At 39.1% G+C, this 23,782-nt stretch overlaps 1 protein-coding gene across 1 annotated transcript in view; it reads right to left on the reverse strand.

Annotated features, from left to right (window-relative positions):
• Window positions 1–23,782, reverse strand: part of SLC7A11 (solute carrier family 7 member 11) — an 83,745-nt gene that overhangs the window by 21,254 nt on the left and 38,709 nt on the right. Inside the window, exon 6 of the mRNA XM_032804409.2 lies at window positions 19,935–19,979. Within this exon, the coding sequence (XP_032660300.1) occupies window positions 19,935–19,979 (45 nt within the window). The remainder of the gene's footprint in view (window positions 1–19,934; window positions 19,980–23,782) is intronic.

Consider the following 23,782-nt stretch of genomic DNA (forward strand, 5'->3'; position numbering starts at 1 on the left):
AGTGGAAAATCTAAACGTTTAAAACCTGCCTGCTTTTAACAGACTGCAGAGTATTTTTCATACATTAAGAATTTTTACTCAGCACATCATTAACTGATATTGCACTATTTACACCAAAATTAGTACTGTCAAGACTCTTTTATACTTACAGCAGATATTACAAAGATATTACTTGTTCTAGCAGTATCTCCACTTTAAGTATCAGGAGTATCACTCAGATTGGTAATATCTGTAAAACCAGCATGAACTATTTAAGTGCACCCACTGTAATAGGAGTAAAAATCAAGCAATACGTCCTGATGTGGTTTACATATAAATTTAGCTTTACAATATATTGACTAACGGCCAAATTTTCTCCTTGGATACTTTTCAAAGGAGCACCTGGAGAACCCAGGAGGCAACATTTTCTGTGATTATTTGAACCTGAAAGCTGGCACTGTTAACAACAACAAATGTTTATTCACCTTTAAAGAAATGAAATATGTATTAGTCCATATCAGATCCTGACATATACATTGCAATAAAGGTCTGGGTTTAATTCTGACCTAGGAGTACAAACATAAGATTTGCCACGGTCATTGCTATGTAAAAAAGTACGTTTTAGAAAGTGATGAAACATACACTCACATGTTTCACATGAAAATACATCACCACCTCTGGGTTCTCAGTCAACTCTTTCATAAACCATTTCCATGCTTCCATCAAATGTCAATGTTTGACATCTTTGATGGAGAAGGTCACAAACTTCCCAGAATGAGTACATAAATGCAATAAACCAGGGATGTGAGAAGTCAGATTTGAAATTTGTTGAATACCTTGAACTATAACTTAAGACCACCTCTGTTCTTTAATGTAGTTTATCTTATTTTCTCACTGGCAAGTAGTCCTTTCTGGAAGCACTTACATCACTGCCTGTAGCATAGATGATGATGAGATGTGATACTAAAACATTAAAAAAGGCACCACCAGTCCATATCAAGCTCAGAAACAGAAATGCAGAAGAAAACTACCAGGCTCAGAGCATTTCTTCCAACTTGGATTTTACAGCCCCAGATCTCAGTTTTACCTTCTCCTCAGCTGCGACAGGAAATGCATAAAACACACACATCCCAATAGAAGGCTTAAAAAAATAGAGGGGGGCAATTATATATTAAAATATGAGAGAGAGAAATATTTTATTGCACCATGTTCTCATTTGACTTCAGAACAACTGAATTTCTGAACACCTGATTTATGAGCAGGAGGTACTGCCCCTAGCCAAAATCATTTTTAGTATTAAAAGAAAAAAAAAGAGAAGAGAAAAAAAAAAAGTCTCCTGAAACTCAAGTTACATTTAATATCAAACACAGCACATGAGTGCTGGGTGTGCAGCCGCACCCCCTGGCTTGAAGTGGTTTCGATCATGTACAGGGTTTAAAGTTTTGTTGAATGGCTTTCAGCACCCGCACTCTAAAAACTGTTCCAATGCTACTGACATAGCAGCAGCCATATACAATTGCTTCCCCATAAAGCATGAAGATAGCACTAGCCAATGAACTGGCAGTCATGGGTGTGGAACTTAGAGGTACAGACAAGGGGATCCAAGCTGGGAAAGAAGCTGACTGAGCCTCACAGCTCTGGATGTCTGAGCCAGTTGAAACTGATTGCCATACAACTATAATGTCATTGCCAGGGAAGACAGATGGGGCAGGAGATGGGTAAGGGAGGAATATCACATTTAGAAATATATTAGCTGTGAAATCATCTGTCTCGGTCATAGTAAGGATTAGGACATCTTAACTGTGAATGTATTTGGGGTAGAAGTGGAACTCGCAGCACTGATTTGCATGTATATCTATATTGAGGACATACATTTCTGATTTATATAATAGCAAATGACATACTAACACCTCAAGACTGGCTAGGCTGCTACCATTCTGAAAATGAACTCCTGAAGTTCAGAGCCTCATAACAAGCAGTGTGAATACAAAACACTTTGCTCAGATGCTACTGCGGAGGTGAGGGAGAACGATGCCCTCTGCTTCTTGCATCTGAGCTTTCACGAATCATCGTTGTTAGCATTTTAATAACTAGTTTGGTAACAACAAAGGATGATATCTTAGGTTCACAAGGTAAAAAGAAAAAAGGAATCAGACTTTTCATATTCATTAAATTCTTTGACATTTAATTCTTAACAGGAGAGTTTCAACAATGACAAGGATCATAAAGGAACAATTTGCTGCTGTATGTTACCATTGGTATTTCAGCATGAATTGAAATTGCACTATTCAGCAATGAAAAGAGCAGCTACTTGTAACAAACAGCGCCATGGAAACTGGAATATCATTTACCAACATAGGCTGTTCTATTATAGGAATTTAGAAATGAGAAAAATGATAACACAAATGCCTTGAGGGAAATTAATTAGTTAGCACTTTTAAAAAATAGAGGATTTTTAAAGAAAATTAGAGGAACACATCTTAACAGTATTGTACTGTGACAAATGGACTTATCTAGCATGTAAATAACTCTCCCCCAAGAGAGCAAGGAAATGAGATCTTGCTAGATATATTGCAGCAAACTTACTATGTGCACTGCATGCTTCATGCAGCACCTTGAAATAGGTACTGTAAGAAATGATTGAGTTCTCACACAGCACACCAAAGACAGAAAATTCCAAGTGTGGTCTGAAATACGCTCACACACACATATGGTATGATGTGCTGCACACTGACTGAAGATCCCTGAAATGGGTCTTAAGATTCATCTTTGAATTTCCTTGCTTTGACTTCTTTGTGTATAGTTAACATCAGTTAACTATAACAGGCTAAATTCTGCTCTGTTAAACCTGTACAGCTCCACTTTTCAACTGGAGTTGCAGGGGTGTAATAGAAAGTAGAATATGCCCATATTTTAATGACAGGAGAAAGAGGTAGCCATGCCAAATCACTAGTCACTTTTGAAAGTCTTGGCCATACTGTCAATAAGAGCCAAATATGACCTACAGTACTTCTAAACAAGAGTTGCAGTCTTTTGGGGATTGTCCACTGGTTAACCTGTGTCTATGGCAAAACAAAATGATCCACAGCTTTTTCACACCAAAACTTAAAACAAAAAAAGAGTAACTCCTCTTTAAGATCTACAATATGTCATGCTATTCTGCCTCAGAACTAGCAGAGATGAAGCCCAAAAACAAAAACCAAGCCTCTCAAAAATGTGCAAATATTTGTGAAGCCAACATACAAAGGAGTACACAAACATAGCACACATTCCAGTGCTCCACAACAAAACAGCTCTTACTCAAATAGACTTCAGGAAACAAAAGTTGAACATTTCGACCTGTTGGAAGGAATGAAGAAAATGTTAAGTAGATGGAAAAGAATAAACTTGGGCTTTGATCCTGCAAGCAATTCAAATAATTGGAGTAAGTCCAGAGCAGACTGCAGAACTGGGGCTTTGGTGAGGAGGAGTGTTCCCACAGACCAAGGGCCATTCAGTCCAGTATCTTGTCTCCGACAGTGGCCAATACAGAAGTTTCAGAGGATGGTTTAAGAAACCCTGTTGTAGACAGTTACAGGATAACAGCTCTTGGAGAAAAATTCCTTCTCGTTCTCAGTAGATAGACATTGCCTTAAGCCCTTGAAGCATGAGGATTTATATCCCTTCCAAAATATAAAAAAAATATATTTACTGAGATGACTCTGGATATTGTTCATATGCGTATGAATATCTAATCCATTTTAGAATTGTGCTGATATATTGACCTCAGTGATATCATGTAGCAATGAGATCCATGGGCTATTTGTGTGTTGCAAAACTATTTGCTTTCTATCACTTTTGAATCTGTCTCTATTCAATTTTACACAGTAGCTCTTTGTTCTCATATCTTGACACAGGTTAAATAAAATCACCTTGTCTCCTTTCTGTGTCTACCAGTCCTTATTTTATATCCTTTTATTGTCTCTCCTCCCATCTGCGTCATCTCTAAGATAAGGAAATCCCAGTCAACAGTTCAAGCTCTATTCATATAGCAGTTTTACATCCCCTAATTATTCTCATTGCCTAGGTCTGAACACCCTCTAATTCCCACCCCACTGCTGCCTTTTTTTTCCTATGTCCTTTTCAAGATTGAGTAACCAGAACTACTTTTAATACTTCTAAGAAATGAGTTAGATACTATTGTAGTGCACTCAAAAAATAATGACATGATAAAGATGCAAGTAATAGCAGTACTTAACCCAGAAGTCCCATAAGTTAATGAGAATCAATACAACAGATCACAGCATTAGGTATTTTGGTAAATGCAAATTGTTCACTCTACAGCTCTTCTTGAGTTCTTAAGATCTGATATTAATCCGCTTAATTCACAGTTCATGGACACAGGTTTAATGTAAGGTAATGACTTCCAGTGATAAAAATCTTATATAAGCCCTTTGTTTAAAGTGCCTCTATCGTTGTACTTTCTTTACGATTCCAAAATATTGAAGTCCAGACTACCAATGTATCAGTCAAACTGTGAACCAAGAGCTTAAAAAATGTCAGTATACAATGCATATGTATATCGCAAAGCAGTATCTACTAATTCAAATTTGTTTTTATATGACTACAGTGTAACTTAAAATAATTTCACTATTGATGAAAGTAGAGTGAATAATGAAGGCATCTGTTGTATATTTAATTTGGAAAAAACGTGAAATTATTTGATCAAGTTATTCAGCTAGCTTTACTGCTGACCCAGGTAGAATATGTGCTTCTTTTGTTCTATATGTGTAGGAGGCTCTCCCTCACATGCAACCAGTAGGAAAGAATTCCTCCACAACACACTGTGATGCACTAAAACACGGATTCAACCAATACACCAACCTTCCCCAACTTAGCTATCAACTCACTACCATGAGAAGCAAGCGTTAGCCAGGAGATAGGCATGTTTTCAATGGATCCTGGGCAAAACAGCACCAAAGTGCTTCTCCAAGCAAGGTTCCCTAGTTCTCTGTGTGGAAAGTGTGCACTAGATCTACCCAGCATCATGGATAGATCATGTTGGGTTTCACACTGAGATATTAATTTTATTTAAAGCCAAAGCATGAACCAACTCCACATACTTCTGTGAATCACTGCAAATCAAAGCCCCTACACAGGTCTGCTAAGAATGGAAACACAAACATTAATGTGAGAGAAAGAAAAAACTACCTTTTTCAGATGGGGCTGTTGCACACAGAGGGTCTGATCTAATGTCACTGAAGTCACTGGAAAAATACTCCCATTTTCTTCAGTGGACATTGGAGCCTGCCCTTTGAATGGAAGTTATGCAAATACATATTCTATAAAACACTTCATAAATATTTGCATTTTATTACAAATAACTTGCCTGGTTCTTAGTTCAGAATGTGATCAGACACACCTGGCAATCAAATGTACACATCTGGAGTTCTTTAATATTAATATCATATTTGTTGTAGCTGCTCCACTCCACAGAAAACCATGTTGTGTGGTTCCAAAAGGGGCCACATTTTGCAGTCCTTACTCAGGCAAAACTCCCACTGATTTGACTGCATATATTACACATTTTTGAACCCATTTTAGTTTAAGTGAATTCAGTGCTTTGAAAAGTACCAAATTGATAGAGCCTTTTGGTCAAACCACATGTTCTATGAGAGATACACAGGACATGAATGGAGCAGGGTATAAAAACACTATAAAGTATACAGAAGGCTCCAGAGGATTGCCACAGCATCCAAGATACAAGCAGTTCATCTAAAATCCACTCAACACATCTGATGAAAGAATTTAGCTCCCTGTGTTTACATGAGAGTTCACAATGGCCGTGGTTCTCTCATATAAAAAAAATTCTCACAGTTCTGGAGCTCTATCTTTCCACCTGTCCTGCAAGAGATTTCTAGTTTTTCCTGTGTAAATCCCAGTAAGAAACTCCGAGTTCCTATAAAAAAAAGGATACTATCTTCTCGCTCGACTGGTAACAGTAAAGCTTGAGGATTGTATATCCCTCAGTGAAAGATAAAATTTAAAATATACAAACAACATCAACTTGTCAAGGGACTTCATATGTCAAAGAGGCATGAATGGGGAAAGATGCAGGTATATGAAAACTTAGAAAGTTTCACTGTTACATGTGAAGTAAAATAAAGCTGAGATTGAAATCTTGACATACTCAAGGTGGATTATGGGTAAAAGCTTTTTACTTCTCTTAGCAAGGTGGATTTATTGTAACTATGCTTCACATAAACAAAAGAAAAGCAAACACACTGCATACTTAGCAGATTAGCACATCAGTAGATCACTAGGGCTTGACACAAAGAAACTGTATGCATAGTGATGCACTACAACACAGTGCAAACAAAACATGAAATACAGAGATAAGCCAGAACTGTTAACCACTGACAATTCCAACAATAAATACAAACATCTGAGCCACTAAACCAGCATAAAACTGCAAAATTCTGTAACTACAAACCTCAGTGTAAACTTCCCCCCTCAAGTGGTCCCTTTACTTCCAAACCTGGAGTGATTTTGGTTCTCATCTTTGGAGAAACCCAGAAGTTGTGGAGATGGAGGGATGGGAAAACTGAGTTTCCTCTTATTGAGTTTTTAATAATAGTGTCCCCTCAAGGGGAAGGAGCTTGGGAATTTATGGATTTGGCAGGGAGAAAAGTCTCCGAACACAGTGGATGCTAGGTCTTACCTCTCAGAACTTCATGGATGGGCACCTGACTCGTGTGGACCTGTTGGCCTTATCTTCTACCAGTAGCATGGCACATGCTGGAATTATGCCATTATTGTCTTCAAACATTATAAAGCCCCAATGGAACTGTCATATTGAAATCAGAATGGTGTGCAAGGGACAATGCACTTCCCCCTTTCTAGTGGGCAGGAGAGATCGTCTTAGAAAATAGCAATGCATTCCTGGTTCTCCATCATTATCCTGACCAGAAACAGTAGTCTGGTACCTCATCACCGTGCATGCTCGTGCTTGACAACTTGTATCACCAGCCAACCAGTGGGGACATGCCTTTCTCACCTAATGGAAATTACATTTCTAAACTTCCATGCATTGTTCTGCAAATTTATCCCTAAATGAACTGCCCTGACCGGATTAGAATTACTTGCACTTCTAATTTTGAAATCTTTACATGGTTTAAATTGTTTTCAGAATCTGCTTCAGGATTTATGTTGCTCCCTGGAAGGTCAGTCATTCCCATATCCATCTCAGCTTATGCTCTTTACCCTCACCAGATGAAGATGATATCTAAACAGAGATAGATATCAAGAACTCGTTTCCATCTTAAAGAGATTGTTCTCACCGCCTGCCTCCTCTCCCACTGTGATTAGACAGATCACTTTCCAACTCATTCACAATCTCTTAACATCCTTGTGGCAATTACAGTAATTGCCTTTGTGGAAAAGTAATATTGAAGATGACTTTTTAGAAGCTTCTAGTGCAGTAACTGTTGCATCCTCCTTGAAAAAGAGCTAATCACGCTCTCTGCTCTTCCCATCATACCCATTCCATCTTTTATCTCTCCTGCTCCCCTCTACAAGCTTCTCTGCTGCCTGGTCCACTTCACCTCTTCTTCCCCTGCACGTTTCCTCACTTGTTTCCCTTCTGCCACCAGACGTTGCCCAGTCATCTGATCCTTTTCTCTCCTTGCTTCTGTAGTCATAATATCTGGTAGCCTCATTCCTTTCTTCCCTGTATATTCCTCACCAATAATAGCTGGCAGCTTATTTCCTCTGCTCCTCCTCCTCTTATGTAGCAGCAACTATGTAGGACAATTCCTTCTCCTCAGTCCAGACACTTTTACAGGCATCCATATTCTGCTTTGCAATGAAAACCCTAGACTCCTATAGAAGCATCTGGAAACAAGGACAGCCAACATCATGTGACCAGCCATCTCTGTGTAAAGCACACCAAATACTCCATGGGTCATCAGTGGCTGACAGCCTATAACTGGGAGTCACTAATGTAGACAAGAGTACCTGTAACAAAGTGGCTCACCCTTTGAAGTCTGAGGCTCATTAACCCTGATTACAGAATGAGCCACCTCTGGGAGAGAGACAGCAACGTGATTCTCCTATAAAGAGCAGCAGGAGGTTGCAATGAAGAGGAGGGGAGTTGTGGCAGACTGAGGAAAGGCTCTCTCAGGGATAACCCTAAGACCAGGGGAGTTGTCCCAGGCAGAGGGGCCTGGGATAGACCTTGACCAAGCAGGGGAGAAATTGCAAAGGTCCAGACAGGAAAGCTTGAAAAGAAAAAGGAAGAGAAACCTTATGTTATAGAATCATAGAAGATTAGGGTTGGAAGGGACCTCAGAAGGTCATCTAGTCCAACCCCCTGCTCAAAGCAGGACCAATCCCCAGACGGATTTTTACCCCAGTTCCCTAAATGGCCCCCTCAAGGATTGAACTCACAACCCTGGGTTTAGCAGGCCAATGCTCAAGCCATGTGAGGTTATGAGGACCATGCATGGACTTTGGTATTCTGAGTTTTATGTGCAATTTATGTTATATTAATAAACCTAGTCCTCAAGGAGGGGTATTTTTGGCCAAGAAAAAAGTCTGGGCATTCCAAGAGGGGAAACTGATGCAGGCTGCCTACAATGTGACCCTTGGTCATGAGGGAGCAAAAGGGAAGTGGCTGGGCCTGGTTACTGTACCCCACAGAAATAGAAACACAGACTGTGGCCTATGCCAATACAATATCATGGCCTTCTCCCTAGCAATTCATTTGTCCCTTTCTTCTGTTCTTTTTCTCCAGTTACACTGGCCCTACCCCTCTTTTTCGTTAGACAACTGACAGCCTTTTAAAACATCTGCATTGGTTTACTAAAATGTGCAAACTCATAAGTCTAACAAGCTGACATGACTTATGATTGGCTCCTACATCAGTCAGTTAGTGGAGAGTGAAAAAGTAATAACCATTCTGGAACTTCTCTTTTTATTAGGATACACATATCTACAGATGTAAATACATGACAGCAACACTGATAAAAGCAACCCTGAGCCTATCACATTTATTTTTGATATCCCCTCATACTCTCTTTTTTCCTCCTTATGTGTCCACACACAGTAAGTGCCTGATGCTAACTCTTATTCTACAGGAATAATAGTTTTATCAAAGAAGTCAGCTAGGATTTTGTTTGTTAGGTCTTCAGAGCCCAAGGATCCAATCCTACAGTCTTTACTAATTTCAACGGAACTATTGTGTGTGGATGGATTTCTCACAAAGGTTGTGACATTTTGCCCCATTATAATTGTAGAAGCAACCTTATCATTTCTATTTGATAGTGAATTGGCACATTTAGCCTATTTCACTGTAATTTTATGAGGCATCCTGTTGTTCTAATCAATATTAAACCATATCTCTGCAACATTTATAGAAACCACAGATTACATCAGCCTCGATCCTGACTGTTACACACATGCATTGATTGGCATATCAGCTAAGTCTTTGTCACAAATAGATCTTACTGGCAGCCAATCTAGTAAAAATTACAGAAGTGTAATGCTCTTTTTAGATTAAAATAGAGAGACAATGGAGTAGATATAGTAGACAAAACGCCAGAAAGTCATCTGATTTTAAAGAACTAGTGGGTTGTCTTCTCAGAAAACCAATTCAGAAGTCAGATAGGTTTTTGGAAAACAGCCTCCAGTGGCAGAGATTACAAATGCCTTAAGATGCAACTAGAGATAATTTCTGTTTCCCATGGTATGGGAAATGACTCTCTGCACAGGCATGTTTCCCAACCAGCCGTAAAAATGACTTGGAAAACTGAGAAAAAATGGAGGAAAAAAGAAAAGCCACACAGAAGACATTAACCATCACAGATGTTACAGTTTGAGCTAATAATTATTGAGCCGATCAGTTTCTAAATGTGCAGTATTTAAATATTCACACAAAAGGACAAATCCTAGAAAGCAGTACACAGACCCAGCAGCTGGGGTTTTTCATGGGGGTAAGGAAGAAGAATCATCTTTCACTGAACTGCAGCCTGTACTGTGGCCCTGAGGCTGCAGTAGCCTTTATGCTGCCTGCACTCTACTGGGAGGGAGAAACAACAGGGGCATTCATACAGTGATTCATTGTCCCTGCCCTCTCCTTGCACATAGCCTTCAGATGGACTCATATCACTATCACGTGTATATGTCATAATAGCTGAGGTAGAGGAATAGCTTTCCAAACCAGGGAATTTTTGTACACATGTTCTGGGTCCACAGGAGTTGTGTTGCATGAGACAAATGGTGCTCCCCAAATTCTGCCTTTGACCTCTCCCAAACTGGCAACAGCTCAGTGCAGTGGGCTCTGCTACAGCCACAGAGCAGAGGGCAGGATTTGTCCCATATAGGGTTAATGAAGGATTTTCATTAAACAGATAAAAGCAAAGGAATCCAGAATTAGAGGGCTGAATTTGCATCCTTAATTTATCATGTTGTAGGTAATAGGTATCGTAGCTCACATTATGCCAGGCCACAAAGTATTCTGAGAACCCTAATCAGCTGCAATGGGCAAACATGCGTAGCAGGGGGGATGAAGATGACCAGGTAGCCCAGCTCTGAATATGGTTGTTTTTTTGTTTGTTTGTTCGCATTTCAGACCTTTATTTTAAGAAAATCCATGTATTACAAAGAGTATACAAGAGCACACTGGTCTTACATGCACGCAAACATCTATCTTCCTGCAGCATGTCTCCTGTGACAGGGAGCTTTAAGGGGGTGGGCTGAATTATATTTCACAGAAACTCAGTTCTCAGAGAGGGGGATTCAGTATCCACATCCTAGAGGCCATGGAAGATTCTGCTCTCCACCAGGAAGCTATGGATTCTCCTTACAAGTTCAATCTAAAAATTAATGACATTTGAGGTAGCCCCACCTGCTGGAAAAGGTTCTTTGGTGCTGGAGAAAAAGTTCCCACTGCCTGTTCTCTTAGTCCAGTTTGGCACATTAATCATGTTCCACTGTACTCTTGGTTCAAATGATCCTATAGATTAACATGGCCTTTTGGTTGCCTTTTAGAAAAATAAGACAAAGTCAATGATTGCCCATACTGAATCCCCTGTCTCAGAGAACTGAGTTTCTGTGAAAACTAAGTCAGCCCCCCGACACCCACCTTTTTAAAGCTCCTTGTCACAGGACACTTGTTGCAGGAAGATAGATGTTTGCATGCATGTAAGACCAGTTTGCTCTTATATACTCTTTGTAATACGTGAATTTTCTTAAAATAAAGGTCTGAAATGAAAAAAAAAGTATTCAGAGTTGGGCTGCTTGGTCATCTTAATCCCCCCACCCCAACCCGCTACGCATGTGTGAAAGGCATTTTTAACAGTTGACAGTTGACTCAACAGAATGGAACAGATACTGTCATCAGAAAATTATTCAACTGCCTAGATGAGCATGGAACCAGAGAAATATTCCACCGATATATAGTCAAGCCAGGGGGCAAATAGCTCAGCCAGGACAGATAAAATAAAGCCTCAAAGTATGGTTCAATTCAAGTCCCTCTCTGATAAGCTGCTTTCTTAATACAAAAAGGATCCTAAACAAGAACAAAACAACTCAGAACACAAGGCCATTCCAGCTTTCAGCCTTTTCTGCTCTTTCCTTTAGGTAGCCTCCACTTGCAGCTGCCCTGTTTCCGCACCTCAAATCATCCATGTGATAGGTAGGGATGTCAAAGATTCTCCTTAGAACTCCTCACATGCAGAGCCGTAAGAAGCACCTTCATTCCTTGTCACAATTCATGCATAGGGCCCGCAAACTGCGAAACAAAATCATTGTTCTTTTTAAACTGCTTTTTTTAAAAAATGCCCCTAAGTCTTGACTAGCCTGCATTTTAAACTAACAGTCAGGCCATTTAGTCCAAAAATGAAAGTATTTTGAAGTTTCAGAAGCTGTGAAAAGCACCTGAAATGAGTCAAGTTTTTTTTTTTTTTATTGCACACTCAATTTTCAAAGAGCTGAACAGATTTTTTTTCCCCAAAAAAATTTGTATTTAAGAAGAAATCCATCTAGGAATGAAAGGCCAAGTTTCAGAAAAGAATTTATAGGTAATTTAGAAAGACATAAAAATAGGTGGATATAATGCAAACGCAAACATAATTTTAGCTGCATGGGGCCAGCCAACACTCTCAGCAAATGTGCAAAGGTACAGGAAAGTTCATTTTAGCAAGACGGATTCTCAGACTGGCAAACCAACTCTCCCACCTCATGCAATCATGATACACACTTAGTCCATGACTGAATTACATACGTCATTTAGTTGTATGCATTTTTAGAGGCTTCATCAGGAGCAAAACCAACGTTTACTTTCTGGGCAGGAAATTCCACCTGTTAAATTAATCTCCTTTGTTCACCATGATCAGCAGACTCTTACTAGTTAATGAGTTATAGATACATGAAGATTTGATTGTGAAACCATTACTTCAACTTTCCAGACTGTTCATGGATTAGATAGCATTGTAATCTTAAAGATAACAGCAGACCACCCCTTCAGCTTCTATCTCTGGTAGGAGCGAATGAGGTAGAGGTCCTATCTCTGGATATCATCTGGAGTCAAAGGTAGGAAGTACCTTAATATCTCTCTCGGTTCAGAGCTCTTGGTGCAGCTTAGCTCAGTATATGATTATTATGTATCATTTTCAACACAGAAGTGCCCCTTTAATGAAGCTATAAGAAATTAGTCATGTGGCAGACTATGGATCTGATCCAAAGCTCACTGAAGTAAATTGGAGACTTTCCAGGTACTTCAAGGGGCATTGAATCAGGAGCAGCGTCCCAAAGTTCTGCAGAAGTTGATGGGAGTTTAAGGTCCTGATCACCTTGCAGGATTTGTTCTAGGGCTCTACGTGAAATTTTAGAAACAATATAATTTTGAGAAAGACATGATTTAGAAATACTTGTTTTTTAAAATTATATACAATGATTCTGAGATAAAGATTCAAAAACAAAAATATCACAAGACACAAAAGAATACTGAGGAAAAATGAAGGAAAATACAAAATTGCCCTTCAATTTTTACTTGAGGGTAGCTGGACATCTTATAAATTCACACCAGCAAATGGGCTTTGTAAAGCATTTGAAAGATTAATATATGTTACCTTTGATTACCTCATGATAAAATATTACAATATAATCCTATAATTTCTACACTACTTATTTGGCACTTTGGCCATACATGAACAAATTGACTTGGAGCCAAATATATCTTTTATGCATATCTGAAGCAGACTTACTGCAAAAAGGATTTTGATCCCAAGGTACAGTAACTGTGTCCCTTTAGGCAGGATATATTAATCTGGGTATAAGTTTCCAAAGAGAGGGGGGGAAATAGAGCTGTCTAACTGTGGTTTGAGAATAATTCTGCTGCATTTTACTGGAAAAGAAAATTGCATCCATATCAGCCAGCCCCACAGTCCTATGACCCAATCCTGCAAAGATTCTCACATGTGGCTACATGGACTGAGACATACAACTTACATCACTGAACACAATTCTTTGTCAGATCAGGGCCTTAAAGTGCAAAAAGGAGGAGCCATCTCCTTGTGAATAAACTGGATAAAGTATTTGAACACAATGTTTCAAAATCCAGAGACTTTTCAAACCTAGAAGCAGCAGCTAGTTTATAAATATAATGCTTTGTACTACTATTCATTTTTCATCAAAGCACTTTACAAACATTAATGCTTTAAGAGATTGAGTCAATGGGCTTCAAATCAGGCTTTAAACCTACATAAAGTCAGATATTGTCCCCATTTCATAGATCTGTAAACTGAGGAATAAAGTGCTTAAAGCCAACATTTTTAAATTAAAAAAAACTCCATTTTAGGTACCTCATCTTCATAGATGCTGCGCATGAACAACTCACATTGAAGTCAGTAGGAACTGTAGGTGCTCAATGTAACCCAGACATACACAGTAGTGTTGTTTCTCTCTCTCTCACACGTGTCATTACATCACAGAAAGGGGATAATGGATCTGCTACAGCTTTGCATTAACAGAGCTGCATATTCTAGCTCAAGTAGTAGAGACTCATACTTTTAGATCCAGAACTTCTGAGTTTGAACCCTGCTGCCAACAAACCACCAAGGGTGTTGAATTGTTGGTGACAGCATGATTAAAGTTAAAGTTATTGACTTACATTGACATTTTGGCGCATCATATTGTGCCATGTCAAAGATTAAATGGTCACAAACCACCCACATGTTGTAATTTCACACACACATTTTTGAAGCCTCTCTCGTTTCATTCATCTGTGTCCATATCATACTCAGACATTTTTGAAAAATTTCCAGGAGAGGGCTTCCCCTTTCAGTTTTCATTGATGCTAGGTGTGACATTCAAGTGTTAATTAATAGAAATTGGACAGACAATATATTAATTAAACATGACACTCAAATTATTTAAACCAATAGAAAACCAAGATTATACAAAGCATTTTGGTACCCTGCTTTTCCAAAATGACTGATGATATCAAGCCTTGGTAACTTGCTATAAGTCTACTGTTTCTTGGCTCCTTAGAAAAGAAGGAACAAATGAAGTGAAAAGAACACCGGAAAAGTCTAATAGACAAACTGACTAATCTTAGACCCCAAGGTCATAGCAAAGCAATTCATTTCTTGGCTTTTCCACAGCACAAGACATGATTTATCAATCTGAGAGCAGGCTTACAAACACTATACATCTCAATAATACATTCTTTGCACTGTGTAACTTTTTAAACAATGATAGATTGCCTGTGTTGAACCAATGTTATATTACAAGCAGAAACAGAATATTTGCAAGAAAATGAAACTTTTAAAAAAAGAATTATGCCATAGTTAATTACAATGGCTAATTGTGCCTTAGACTAAAGATGTTTCCTAATATATATGCTTCCAGATATTTTACCAACTTGAGGTATCATATTGTTAGACATCAGGACACTAAACAGATGTCTTCTTTTCTTCTTCATTTGATGCTACTAATATTACAGTAGATTTGTTTTTTAAAATGTAATAATTATAAAAATGGTAACAACCACCACCACTTATATTTCCAGAGAGAAAGGATGGTTTTGTTGTTAAAACTAGATTGTGACTCAAGAGATCTGGATTTAATTTTCAACTCCACCACAGACTTCCGGTTTGACTTTGAGCAAGTCGTTAAAGACTCTGAGTCAGCTTCTCATTTATAAAATGGGAATAATATTTTCTTCTGTCTTTACCATTTATACTCTAATCTTGTACTGTGATCAGTGCAGGTTCAGCAGTCCACTTACATATAACAATGCAGGATTGGGGCTCTAAACTATCAACAATTCTGAAAAGGGACAATCTCCTACTCTCTGTTTGTGCAGTACCTGATACAGTGGGGATCTGATCTTGTTTGGGCCCTCAAGGCACAACTCTAATGCAAATACATACTGATAATTTCTAACACATCTTTCATCCCAAGGGCTCCTAAATGTTCTTTACAAACTAGGGTCTTGATCCTGAAATCTGATCCATGCTGAAGAGCGGTAATGAAGGGACGGATATCTGTAGTTAAGGTCTTGGCCAAAGACTATGAGGACATTCAAGTTAGCACAAAGCACAGAATAAACCTAAAGACCATATATGAGATGAGTCTGAAGGTTCAATATGCTCAATTTCCAGTCCTCTAAATATACTTCCTGATACTGCTTCCTCTGTCATTTTTAAAGTAACAAAATTGCTTGCTTTCAGAGTACTGGTTGTTTGCTCATTAACTGGTTTTTCAGTCCTGACGAGGCCTAATCCTTATCATGTATGACAAATGAAGAGATCACAGCTGCAGATGGCATGGTTGCATGATATAATTTAACAAAGTTTTACTTTCAGGGTTATTCAAATATTTTTATCTTGAATAATAATCCTTATTGACACAGCACATATACGTGGAAGTTAATTTTTCACTGCAGAAAGAATGGATTTCACTGCAATTTCAAATATTCTTGGTTAACAAAATTATTTCAAGTTATTAAATAAAATGCATAGTTAATGAGCTGAACACCGTGACCTTAGAGTCTGCATGAAGCTATCATTAACCTCTGTGTTTCTTCAGGTCCCACCAGTACATTAGGGGCTTTGCTCTTTACACTTGCGCTTACAACAATTAAAGAATGAAACTCCAGGCTTGAGAAAAAGGTAATTAACAGAGTTTCAGTAGGAAATAAAAAACACGCCTATCCTTAAATCTTTAAATTGTGACATATTAATGCACTTTTCAAAGCAAAATTAGGGCGTATATATCATGTCTGAAGTGGGATTCAATCCTCCTCCATCCCAAGGCCAATAGTATTTTCAGTTTTAAAAAGTTAAAAAAAAAAAAAAAAAAGATCGCTCACTTTCTTTCGGTTTCTTTTCTCTTCCACGTGTCTTCTATAGCTTCAAGTATCTTCCCTCTCGCCCCCCCCCTCCATTCAGTATCCGTGTATTCTCTATCACTTCTGTCTATCTAGGATTTTACACCAACTTGGTATTTGAGTGCCTCAGACTCAGAGGATTTAACCTGTTTAAGGTCCTGATCCTGCAATTTGTTGCCTGAGTGCAGAGGGCTGTGCTCATGCACAAATTCCTCTTGACTTTAAGGGGGTTTTTGTGGGTGCAGTGGGCCTAACCAAACACAATCAATTGCAGACTGTCTCGTACACACACCATTCCCAGCTGGTAGAGTTGTGGGGTGGCACTTTTTGGAGTATTTTTTAATTATAACATATAATTTTCTAATATATTTGATACACCCCAATAATGTTTCTGGTCCTATACATGACACAGAAGACAAGGTAATCTATGCCCTTAAGAGTTTACAGTCTAGAAGACAATGAAGCAGCTGTCTGCATCTCCCTGTGTTCTTTAGCATGGACTCTGAAGTATTGGTCCCTTCCACTCACTTCATAATGCAGATGTAGAGAGGGATTCAGAGGATGAGCCAGTGAAAAGGGCACTATGCACCAAATGCGGGCATTTGACAGCTTTGTTGCAAGGACTGTAGGTGCTCTAACATCTCCCTTTCCTAGTGATGTAATTAGTCATATTCTCCACATAACAGTTTAGGCACATTTTGTTACAGGTTGGCAGGAGGCTGGTTGATACTGTTTGAGAATCAGCTGATCATTCACCCAAGTACCAGCTGTCAGTTATTTTATATGCTGTGCCACACCTAGAAATATACAACTGTGACTGATTCTGAACAAACATTTACCTTGGCACATCACAACACAGAAGGAATCACTGCAAATTCCCTTGCTCCTGAAGTAATTTGTATCTACTGCCATTTACAAATATATTACAAATTACACACCTGGAGGAGTTACAAATGTTAACCTGCTTAGGGCAACACCCCTAGTTTTTGTTTAAATCCCATTGTGTAATACCAATCCAACACTGCTGTGTAATCTTTAACATAACACTGATGGAAAGCATTTTAAGCAATGTCAGCATCACAGCTCAAAGAATTTATAAACAACAACATGGCCTGATAAATGCCTGTCACCAGCTGCTGTTTAGGGGCCTGAGACTCAATGCTCATTGAAGTCAATGGAAACACTTCCATTATTTCAGTGGCGTTGAGTCAGCCCCTATTAATATTAGTCAAAGCTATCTTCAAAAGCCTTTTTTTGGGGATGCGGGGCCACAATAGCCAGGCAATGGTATCTTTCTATTCTAGTTCTGAAGAAATTTCAGATGAAGAATTCCTTTCAGCATGGTTAACAGCAAACAGCATCTTTACAATACTGCCTTCATGCAGCAACTGAATTTTAAAAAAAAAAAATCATCTTTTTCTTATGTACTTCTACATTCATGTAGAGAATGTGCCCTCAGATGCACAGTAAACACAGGGCATCTTCCTTTATCTCCCATGCAAACAGCACCCTGAATAGGAAGAGTGATAATCTGATGCTTCAGCAGCTTTGTAGCATGGAGGAAGCAACTCAACACACGTAAAGCTGAGCTCCTTTTTCTGAAACTATCTTTTAATGAACACATCAAATCAGCTGGACTATCAGAGTTCTGAAACAATACATATCTCCACAATTCTTTGGTCTGGTCCAGCTGTGCAAAGCAGCTACAATACAAGTTTAACCAGCTCTCTAAAGATTCTCCATACCTAAGGGGAATCCCTGCCTGGATGTTTCCATGAGAAAGGGAGTGTACCTGGGGCAGCCTTAAAGTAGGGTGACCAGACAGAAAATGTGAAGAATCAGGACAGGGGGTGGGAAGTAATAGGAACCTATATAAGAAAAAGACCCCAAAATCGGGACTGTCCCTATAAAATCAGGACATCTGGTCACCCTACCTTAAAGCCACCTTTACACTCTCCTCTTCCCAAGTGGTACCGAGTAGATCTCACAGGCAGATAAGGATCTAGCCCACTATATATATATATATTCTGTGGGATGTAATAATTTTATTTGTACTTTTAAAGACAGAATAGTGTCCCTTATGTTCTAACCATCAGAGAGGCAATATGCTGAGAAATGTATAGTACCTGATCTCTCACTCATTTAACCCAATGACAAAAAACTTGTGCTGACCTAATCAGAAGCAGGACAGTCACAAAATTATCCATAACAAAAATAATTAGTAACATTGAGAACTTGCACACTGAAGAATATATTGTAATTAAACAAAGAGATTTAACTATATGGAAAGTCTGGCGGGATTTTTGTGTGCATCCACATGCACATTTGTAAAATAATCTCAAATATATTGATAATAGCCATATAACTCACAGATCCAGGAGAGGAATACTATCTAATACAAACCCTTGACTACCTCTGCCCACTAATCCATCTCCCCAGGACTTACTGCAGCATTCCAGATACCTGAACATAAGCAATAAGACTAATAACAAACAAAACAAAAAAACTGCTTGAAAAAGGTTCTTTTCCCCCACCAAAAGAAATGTAGATGTCTCTCCTTTTTTCTCACAAGATTATAATGTATATACAGACACACGTGCGCCTACAGCCCACAAGAGTCCATTTTACCATCTTTATATAGCTTTACCCAGGCTTTCACAGCTCAGAAGCCAAATGACTTGTTTTCAGAATCTAGCCATTTTTTCTTTAAGGAGAATATTCATTTGTAATTATTAGGGGCAGACAACAAATAAGAATCAAAAGGAAATCCATAACTTTTTTAATGGGTAACCAGAGCTACAAGCTCATATTGGTTGTGAAAGACTGACACATGCTCATGTTGCTCATTGTGTTATTCCATGGATAACATTTACAGAGATAACCCTACAAGTCTCAGATCCTGGGTCTACAAACTCAGGCTGTGGGGCTCAGATTACAGCACTAAAAACAGCTGTGTAGAAATTGCAACTCAACTTGGAGGCTGAAGCCCACCTCCCTCCCTAGTCTTCAGAATCTGAGCTCCAACCCAAGCCCAAATGTCTACACAACTATTTGTAGTGTCATAGCATGAGTCCCACAAGCCCAAATCTGTAGATGTGAGCTTTCAGACTCACGGCAGTGGGTTGCCACTTGCTCTGTAGATGTACCCTGTGTGACTAAATCAAGTTATTCTTTTGCTGAACTGTAGAATTAGCTGTTTAGATCACTATTTAAAAAACTGAAAAATTGCCACATAATATAGCAATTCAGATACATTCTTGGGCCTGATTCTTCCCAGCAGGACACAAGTAACTTGCACTGAATGAAACCATTGGGAGTTATTCGTATCCCGAAGGTGAGATTCAGAACTCTGGAGATCTACTTACTCTTCTTCTTTCTCTGCGTATGAAAGTAGAATGCACAATAAGGTCACCAAAGGCCAGAAAGAACAAATCTTCAAGCAACAGCAGTTCAAATAAATACCAGATCTGCTGGAAAAAGCAACTTGACCAGCATGCAGAGTTTCCAGGAATCATTGCTTTTTCTGCAGCATTTTAGTGTTATGATCATTTTAAAAATGAAAGGGGGAAAATAAGGTACTTACTTCTCAGGATTTTCCACTTCTTCAGTTACAAAATTGAGGTAAAACCTAGAAAATAAGAGGAAAATTAAAAAACTTTAGTGCATTTTCATCCTAGATTAATTTTCCAACAGTTATGTAGATGTTTTTAATTCAATAAACAGACCTGTCCATTATCAGAGTTTCTTTACAGAGCTACTTTTGCAATTATACTAAGGGAGGAAATCACACCTACTTATCCTTCTGTCTTCCTTCCATTTTGGAAGAAAAGTTGGCTTGCTATTTATCAAAGAGAACAGGACACCAGACAAAACCCTACACAATGCCAATGTAGAATGACATTGCATTATGGCTTTTTCCAAAGCTCACATACAGAAAATAAAATGTGGCCAAATATCCCCCTCAAGCCACACAAATCTCAGTCTTAGGCCCTAGCCTTAAGCTTGCATTTGACAGAATGTCTTGTAAACATTATATCAGTGACCTTGGCCAGACCTTTGGAGCAACCAGAATAGAAGCAACTTCAAAAGAAACCATCTTGATTTTAGCCAATACTGGAAGTTCTAGTTAATGTCATGTATATATACCCAGCGACCAAGGTCATTAATCCTGCAAGCCATGACACTGACCACTGTATGATCAATTAGGCCATTGCACTCCAGTGGAAGAGCCAGACAAAGCTATGCATCTGCATACATAAGGCTACATGCTGAGCAGTAGTAAGTCTCAAACTTCTTCAGTAATTGTTCCCTAACTTGCAAGTGCACAGAGTAAAAAAGGGAGCGGGGAGTAAGGTAAGGATGTTGGTTTATGCCTAATAAGGCATTTAACTACGTGCTCATCTCTTAAATCTTATTCCAGCTACTAGACAGAAATAATTTGGTGGCCAGGCACCAGTCTTCCTAGTAATGTAAGACTGTGTTTCTCTACATTCTTTGACCTGCTTCTCACTTTTCACACACCACTTATATACACAATACTCTGCTCCTGCTCTATGCAAGATAAAACTCCAGACATAGCCAATAAAACATCCTTGTTCTTCATTTTACCACTGCCTCTTAGGGCAGGTATTAAATTCCGCCAATAACCTGGGTCACAACACCAAATTTTGCCCTGCTTCTTCGCAGTTATCTTATTGGATTAAATTAGCCACATGTGACTAACAGAGCAAGGCTACTGTGTGACATACCTCATAGTGCTCTGGTCTGGTCTGCTCTAAAGAAATCAGCTTGAGCTAGTGACAAAGAGAGGAAGCTTGGAAGATGCACTGGCAAAAGTTAGTGCTGTTTATGTAAATGGCAAATAAAGATCTAAGATTAAAAATCGGTAGCTGGGAAGGGAAACGCAAAAAGTGATTCCTTTTATTTTAAATGTAAATTTTGAGGAGCTCAGTGTTTTGGCTGGGAAAGGGAGGTAACTAGGTCTAAAAGGTATAAAGATAATATTTTTAAAACCTATTTTACAGGCTCAAGGGTGAGTAGTGTCCAAACAAGGAGTTTTCAAAGTAGCAATAAAACAAAAATGATCATTAAGGGAAGTATTTTAAGCCAGAGTCCATTTCAAAGGTAAATGAGAGAAAGAAGGGGTGGGTGGGAGAGAGAGATTTCATATAATCAGGAAGACTTCTTTCGGCTTTCAAAATACCAGCTCTATTTTCTGAAGCTGTGGATTCTCTAGGGTGCCCCCCCACACACACAACTGAATGTGTTTTGTTCGATAATTCACTGTGTATGTTTGTAATGCCTTTATACAAAAGGGGAGTTACAGGCTGGCAGAGAATTCAAATATCTGACTCAACTCATTGCCATTCCTCCCACTTCCAAAAAAACCCAAACCCTTATCATTCATGCCTTGTTCTTTGTATAAAGCAAAGTGTTTTAGTGCCTGTGAGTAGTGTGTAAAGGGGAAAAAAAGCTTTCAAACAGTTCTCAAAATAAACCTTGTCTGTGCATTGCAGTACTTTTTAAACTCCAGCTGGACAGTGTATCAACAGTGCACAATGTGGAATACCTATAGGGCATGAATAAAGTATAAGGAAGAAGCTAAAACCACCAACCTGTTTCCAGCCTACAATAGTGTCGTTAGTGACAAGGAAAGAGAGAACTTGGAGCAAAGTTCTGAGCAAGATACTTTGAGCCAGATTCTGATACCGTAGCTCATGCTGAATAGTACTTTACTCCCACTGCAATGGTGTAAGATGCTAGTCAACAAGTGCAAAGTGGTTTTATATCATTACTTTGTGGCCTAGCTAAAGTTATTAATATACCCTTCCAAGCACTCAGTTTTCACTAGCCTTTTGGACTACATTTTCATAAAGTAGAGACTGAGGTCCACATGAAACACAATTCCTCTTGCAAATTGTTTAATTGCCTGTATAAAACAGTATTTGTGCATGCAATTACCTGTAGGAGTAGGATTTTATAATGTCCCATGAGAATTAATGTATAATTTGGGTTCATCCTGTCAGCCACCCTTTTTGAATAGCAGAAAGGAATGACAGACCAGAACAATCCTTATGACTGATTATGGTCACCCTTTTGTTTTAGGATAAGTTATAATGTCTACTATGGTTTCCTATATGTATTACAAATTAGGCACGCTAGTTAAATATACGTTTCTTTGTTTTAAGGTTTAGTAAGTAAGAGACAGGATCTCATATTGTATCTATGTTAGGGAGATTAGCGGAATCTTGAGGGCCTGAAGCCCCAATGTGAATTGTTTTAGTTATAAGATTTAGCAAGGCTTGATTTACAATGTATTCTGCTGAATATACAATACTGCTGTCTGTATACCTTTGAAGGTTTCTGTTTGTGTGAATGAGGAATGTGTGCATCAGGAAAAGATAAGGTGTAAAAACCATCAAAAATGTCCAGATGGTCAAGAAAAAGTGAGAGACTTGGAAAGATCAGGAGACTATCAGAAAATATCCATTGTAGCCAGTGCTAAACATGTTAGCAGCATTGATGACCTCAGAGGTGAGGCAGGCACCCCCGAAGGTGAGACAACAAATAGGAGTGTGGCAAAGTACCTTCCTCTCCTCAGCAGGCCCAGTCCTTTTCAGCCTTGGAGACACAGGCTTGGACAAGGCAAATTCTTACTGCTAGCATAGGGTCTGGTATGCCTTTCCCCAGTCAGCCCCTTGTGCTTGTTTTCCTTCCCTCCTGGGGAGGGAGTGCAGCCTTCCTTCCTGGGAGGATTCAGGGTCTTACTGCATCCAGCCTACTGGCAGTTTCCCTGCTTCTCTCACATACACACCTCACTTCCAGTGAGGGGAGGGTTTAAAAAGGTCACAAGCAGTTGGAGCCAGCTGAACCTAATTAGTTCCCTGTTACAACTGTACCTTATTTCTCCATGGTTCTCTCTCCTCAGTGGATTGAGAGAGGCCTTTTAACCCCCTGGGACTAAATTACTACCCCACCTTTGTAGCTGTTTATCTGGGTTTACCACAAGGAGATAAAGATGAGAAGCCGACAATAACCATCAAATGATAATGCCACTTAAGGACTAATGATTACAGGATGACATTGCAAAATGCATGGACTCAAATGGGAATTGACAACTATAAAGCCGGGGCGTTTTGCCATGGAACTCTGGGTTCAGTCCTGCAAAGCCTTGGAGCATCAGATCGTGACTGACAAGAGACCAGTTCCACACTCGTGTGTGTGTGAGGCCACGGCTACACTACGGGATGATATCGAATTAGCTAAAATCTTTTTTATAAAACTGATATTATAAATTCGATTTCATGCGGCCACACTAGGCACAGTAATTCGTCGTTGTGCGTCCATGCTCCGAGGCTAACGTCGATTTCTGAAGCGTTGCATTGTGGGTAGCACTTCCGTAGCTATCCTATAGTTCCCGCAGTCTCCCCC

Source organism: Chelonoidis abingdonii, chromosome 5, assembly GCF_003597395.2.
Source record: "Chelonoidis abingdonii isolate Lonesome George chromosome 5, CheloAbing_2.0, whole genome shotgun sequence".
Lineage (NCBI taxonomy): Eukaryota > Metazoa > Chordata > Testudines > Testudinidae > Chelonoidis > Chelonoidis abingdonii.